This window comes from Solanum stenotomum, chromosome 1, assembly GCF_019186545.1.
Source record: "Solanum stenotomum isolate F172 chromosome 1, ASM1918654v1, whole genome shotgun sequence".
In the NCBI taxonomy this organism is placed as follows: Eukaryota; Viridiplantae; Streptophyta; class Magnoliopsida; order Solanales; family Solanaceae; genus Solanum; species Solanum stenotomum.
This window is the reverse complement of record NC_064282.1, coordinates 89,402,157-89,408,071: the sequence shown is the minus strand read 5'-3', so window position 1 is coordinate 89,408,071 and position 5,915 is coordinate 89,402,157. Positions and strand designations below refer to the sequence as shown.

At 32.7% G+C, this 5,915-nt stretch overlaps 1 protein-coding gene across 1 annotated transcript; it reads right to left on the bottom strand.

The window, feature by feature from the left end:
• Positions 1-894: 894 nt before the first annotated feature.
• Positions 895-1,971, bottom strand: LOC125858582 (putative F-box protein At4g38870). Its single transcript, XM_049538404.1, has one exon. It carries the CDS (start codon positions 1,969-1,971, stop codon positions 895-897), a length of 1,077 nt encoding a protein of 358 aa, XP_049394361.1.
• Between the last annotated feature and the right edge of the window lie 3,944 nt (positions 1,972-5,915).

The window sequence follows — 5,915 nt, the reverse complement described above, 5'->3', positions numbered from 1 at the left end:
TTAACTCTGTGGACATCTCTTCCACCATCTCTCTGAATTTCTCTTCTTATTTAACTCCTCTAGACCTTTGGAACACACAGTTATATGGGATACTTCTCGAAAGAGTTTTCCATCTTTCCAACTTGGAATCTCTTCATTTGACGAACAATCTTCATCTCTCATCCAACAAAATCAATGGAGAAATTCAACAACAACTTGCATCCCTCATGCACATCACTTGAAGTCTTACATCTCTCTCACAATCATCTTGTTGGATGCATCCCCAAAGGAAAACAATTTGATACATTTGAGAACAGTTCATACCAAAGGAATGATGGACTATCTAGGTTGGGAAGAAATCTTACGTCTTTTGTACAGGGATTGAAAATTGCAGCAGATAAGGGTTTCCAAATGCAAAATAAACCATTAACGGAGATAGACTTTTCCATCAAATTTATCAGTTTGGGAAGGGAGATAGAGACTTTTGCATCTTCCTTTGCTCAGCCATGTAGAAAGATCTCTCGTTATGGAAAAAATAGCCTTGTTGTGTTATGTTTTATTATCAATGCATTGCATCATTCGGCCAAAATTCACTTTTAATGCGAAAACTACTATGAATATCTTTACCCGTACATTGTGTGGAATGCTACAACAAATAATTTGACTTGTGACTAGTGAACAAACAAACAAATGGAGACCAGTTTCAATTGTATCATGCATATATGCCAAACCCCAAGCTCAGGTTTTGCGATACCCTTGGTTACTGTTGTTGACAGTGAGGTTAGCTAAATTTCAGTAGTAATTCGTATTGATGTATAGATATTTGACAAAAAAACAGAACAAGCTAAAAATATAAAGAATTTATTTAAATTTAACAAATCCCATAAACCAAAACTCACAATCAAATAGTATCATCTATGAGACTCTTAACATATCTAAGGTCTCCACATAACTATAAATGCCATAGATGCGGGTCTCCTCAGGAAGCCCCTTGATTTCTATTTTTCTCCATCTCCTTCTTGTTGCATTGAGATCATAACACCAGCATAAAGCACTTGAGTTAAAGTTGCGGATGAGTACAATCTTTCCATCACGAGACATGCAGAATGATATAGGTCCAGGCACTTTGTAATTCCATTTTGAAGGAAATTGAATGACATGTCTCTTCCATTTTCCTTTTAGAGAATGCTCTAAAATCCACAAGTCGATGGAGTTCTTTACCATGTGACAATCCACTACTGCTAATTTTCCCTTCACCTCTATCAGGTGGTAATAGCAGAGCCAGGTAAATTCATTCCACAGTGTAATAATTTCGAAATTTTCAGATTTAACATCAACTGCTGCAATAGCAGATTTGTGAGCACTTTCAAACAACTGATAGATAACTCCGCTAATGCAAACACCAGGCTTACCATATAGAATAGAAGGGAAAATGCTTTGAGTCTGTCTCCACGATTCATCTATGCCTAAAGTTAAAACCCATTGTTGTCTATATCCACTTAGCTTTTCCGATAAAAACACTTTGTACTTGTTCTCTTGTGGCTCAAAACCTATTAAATAGTTTCCACAAGAAGTACCTTTATTTGGGCGCGGAAGAGATCTAACTTCTCTTGTACCGGGATTGAAAATTACAGCAGATCGCACAGTAGATGGTTGCCAAACACAAAATAAACCATTAGCGCAATTCATACGAGATTTATTTGTAGGTTCAGTAAATTGAAAAAGGGAGGCAGACATATTTCTACCTTTCTCTTGCTCAACCCAGTAAAAAGCTTTCCTTTCATGGAGAAACAACTTTGTTCCAGGACGGGTCATAGAATGACATCTATGCATATCCACAAAACCTGATTCGAATACAAGAGAATTACATAATTTGGAAACGCACTTGAAACGCATTAACGATTTAACAGGAAGCCATGAGAATATTTCAAACATTATTTCATCAGGAATTGAGACTTTTCTTTTTCCAAATTTCTTCATCTTCGTGTCCATAGTTGATTGATGAAGGCTGCGGCTCAAGTTATCAATGCTTTCAGAAACCCTCGTTTTGGTTTCTTTGTAACTAGACTACAACTACAACTAGGAAACTAAAAAACAGAGAACCTTTTTTTTTTTTTTTCCATAGTTAAAATTGCCTTACCATATAATTTTCCGTCAAAAAGTTCATAAATTTTTATGTAACTACTTTAAAAATGTTGAGTAGGTCGTTTTTTTTTTAATTATTTAAAACAAAACTAAACCAATTGAGTTGATTACTTAAAATAGGGAAAGGGTTATATACCCTTGTTTTAAAATTATAGTTCCAAAATTGAAATGCTTAATTAATTAAAACGTCAAAAGTGTTATTAATAACCATTTAGAGAGGTGTTACTCAATTTTAGAAAGAAAAATAAAAACAAGACAAATATAAAATTCAAATTTCTAACCTCACTGAGAATGTGCACGCAATTATCATCGCAATATATGTTACTTTGAGTGTAGATTCATACATTTTTATTAACAAAAAATTTAAAAATATAACATTAATATCAAATACGTGAACCCGGTGACCCCCTACTGCATACCTCTCTGTCTACTATTGCAAAAGTGAAAAAAAATAAGTTCAAATTTATTTTTTAAATTCTTTTTTTAAAAATCATGTATTTGATACTTTTTACACATAAATTATTTTTCGTCTTCTTTGAGTATTTTATTTGTTTTGTTTTTTTCTTTTATTCATTAGTGTAAAAATAAGAGAAATAAAAAGAAAGAAGTGATTGACGTTATATTGTAATTTAGTTTTATATTTGTAAGAAAAATGGGGCATTTATTATTAATTTTATAAGAAATTGAATGAAAATAAATAAATTTGATCTTTAAAATAATAAATCCAATTTAGTAGATGTATAAAATAGTCAATAGAAAAAAAATCACCCCTACTAGATTATTTTTCATTTAATAAAAAAAAATCAAAAAATTAAAATTAAAATTATTTTTTCACTTCCATTAGAGGAAAAGGGTATATGTGAGACATTGGTATAACAATAGCGATATATATGAACCACTTTCATAACAAGAGTATATCAACTCCAAATAGCAAAATTGAAGGGCAAGTGTCATGGCTGGTGTTTTAGCTTTTAAGAATAAGACATTAGAAATTAGAACTGGTGTCTTGATAGAGGATTGCTATGCTTGACCTCTATATTACAAAATTAGGGATGTGGAACTCATTCTTACCCTCTAGCTTATCAAAGAAACGGAACGGGAAAGAGGAGAGTTACTCCTCACCGAATGAGCTTACAAAAAGGAAGTTCTAAAACAAAGAACTTCGAGCTATACAAAAGCTAATTAAGAAGAGTCAGCCAAGATAAAAAATTAAGTTGCTCTTCTTTACTCGGATTCTAATGTTAGGCTTGTCAACTACACTATTCTTCAATGTGGATGTAATTTTAGGAGGAAGATTTGTAATCTCAATGAAGAAGGTAGTCATTTTAGAATGCTCCGCAATGTTAGCAAACATGTCAGCCATGATGTTACCTTCTCTCCGCAAGCTTGAATTTGTCCAATGTCATCTTTAATCATTTGAATAACCACAATGCCAATTTTGAAAGCTTGAGCCTCAACATAATTATTTGAGCGACAACGAAAATAAGCACCGAGAGCCATAAGCATATAACCAAAATTCAAAATAATCCTCTGTAAATACTTTCATTGGGAGATTAATTTATCCAAAAACACTCAAAATGCCTTCCAGTTTGAACAAAATTACCCATCCTAAGGGCTACGCCAATATACTCGAATGACATTAATAAAACAAAACAAAATTTTAAACTTGGATCTTATTATTTAAATGCAAAATAATAACAACAAAAAAACAAAGAACGAACAAGTCAAAATGTTTTCTAGTTTAAACTTCGAAATGAGTATTGCAAATTTCTCAAATGGAAAGAGACTTAATTTCTACATAATTAGCGTTTCAACATAACTACAAATGCCTTTGATACACTTTCTAGGAAGTCCCTTGATTTCTACTGTTCTCCAACTCTGTCTCGTAATATCATAACACAAACATAAAATACCCGACTTCAAATTCTCGGTGAATAGAATCTCTCCATCACCGGACATGCAGGATGATATGACATCGGGTTGTATGTCCTTCCATGTTGAAGGGAAGTGAATGGTATGGTTCTCCCATTCATCTTTTTCCTGAGTTTGTCCTAAAACCCACAAGTGGATATGTCCATCTGGCCGTTTTTCATATAGCAAGACTCCTAGTTTACCCTTCACCTCAATTAACTCATAATGCCACCATTAAGATTCATCCACCAATTCAATAAGTTTGGAATTTTCAGTTTTAACATCAAATGCAGCTATATAAAATCTGTTATGGAAAACAAACTTATAAATAACTCCATTGATGCAAATCCCGGGATTCCAAAAAATAGGAAGGGGAATGCTTTTAGTCTCTCCATGATTTGTCTATGCCTAAAGTGAAAACCCTGTTTTTTATGTAACCTTCTTGATCATATTTTGTTGTCGAAAGAACTTTATACTTGTTTTCTTCGGGCTCAAAACCTAATGAATAGTGACACAAAGAAAAACCTTCTTTCTGGTTTGGAAGAAATCTCACTTCTCTTGTACTAGGGTTTAAAATTGTAGCAGGTTACACAGATAATGGTTGCCAAAGTAAAAATAAATCGTTAACACAATTCAATCGAGGATCTACATGGATATGAAAGGGGAGTTCACCAAATCTCTCAATTTGAAGAATGGAGGCAGAGTTTTTTCCATCTTCCTTTTGCTGATCAGCGGTGCAATAAAATTTACTTCCGTGCATAATAAACTTTTTTCCACCAGGATGGGTTAGAGATCGACATCTATGTATATCCGTAAAATTTGATTCAAAAATAAGAGAGTTAAAGAATTTGGTAACACACTTGAAACGTATTAAAGACTTAGCAGGAAGCCATGACAATATTTCAATGACTATATCTTGACTCTTGAGGAATTGATGGATTCATCTTCACACTTAGCCCCTAAAAGTTGTATGCCCCTTTTATTTATGTCTAAAACCCTTCACATTTTTTATTTATGACTTATTCATCAAAAAAAATAATAAAGTATCCGTTTTCTATTAGTGTTAGGAGAAGATAAAAAGGAAAATTAGTACCAAGTCATAATTAGGAGTTCTATTTTTATTAATGTATTCAAAAAATAGTGGTATATGTTTTCTATTAGTATAAGGAGAAGATAAAGTGAAATAAAGTAATAACATATTTTTTAGGAGATTTCAGAAAATTTTCTTTTTTTTTTTTTTGCGTAATTTTCCCTCACAAAGTTGATAAAATGTTTTTAAAAGAGTTCATTATATGCAGTGATGAAGTTTTGGTTTATGGATGAAACATTGTGATCATTTCTTGTTATACGCCCTATCAACTAAACATATAGGGTGTGTTTGGTATGAAGGAAAACATTTTAAAGCTTGTTTTTAAATTTAATTTTTTTACCTCATCCCCTCCCAAAAAATATTAAAAATTATTTTTAAAAGATATTTTTAATTTTAATTTTTTATTTTTTTACCCTCCACCCATTACCCTCGCTCCCCCCTTTGCTCCCCTATCAACCCCCCTACCAGCCCCCCAACCTCCTTCAAAAAGAAAAAAAAATCTAAGTTTGTTTTTAAAAAATATTTTCAACTTCAATTTTTTATTTTTTCATCCCGATCCTCGATCACCCACCCTCCCTCCCAGGCCACCCCCTTCCACCCCCCCAAAAAAAATTGAGTTTGTTTTTAAAAAATATTTTCAACTTCAAAATTTTATTTTTTCACCCCTACACTCGACCCCCCCCCCCCACAACCCACCCACCCCCTACTCGCCACCCCTACTCCAAGAAAAATAATTTAAGTTTGTTTTTAAAAAAATATTTTCAATTTCAAAATTTCATTTTTTCACCCT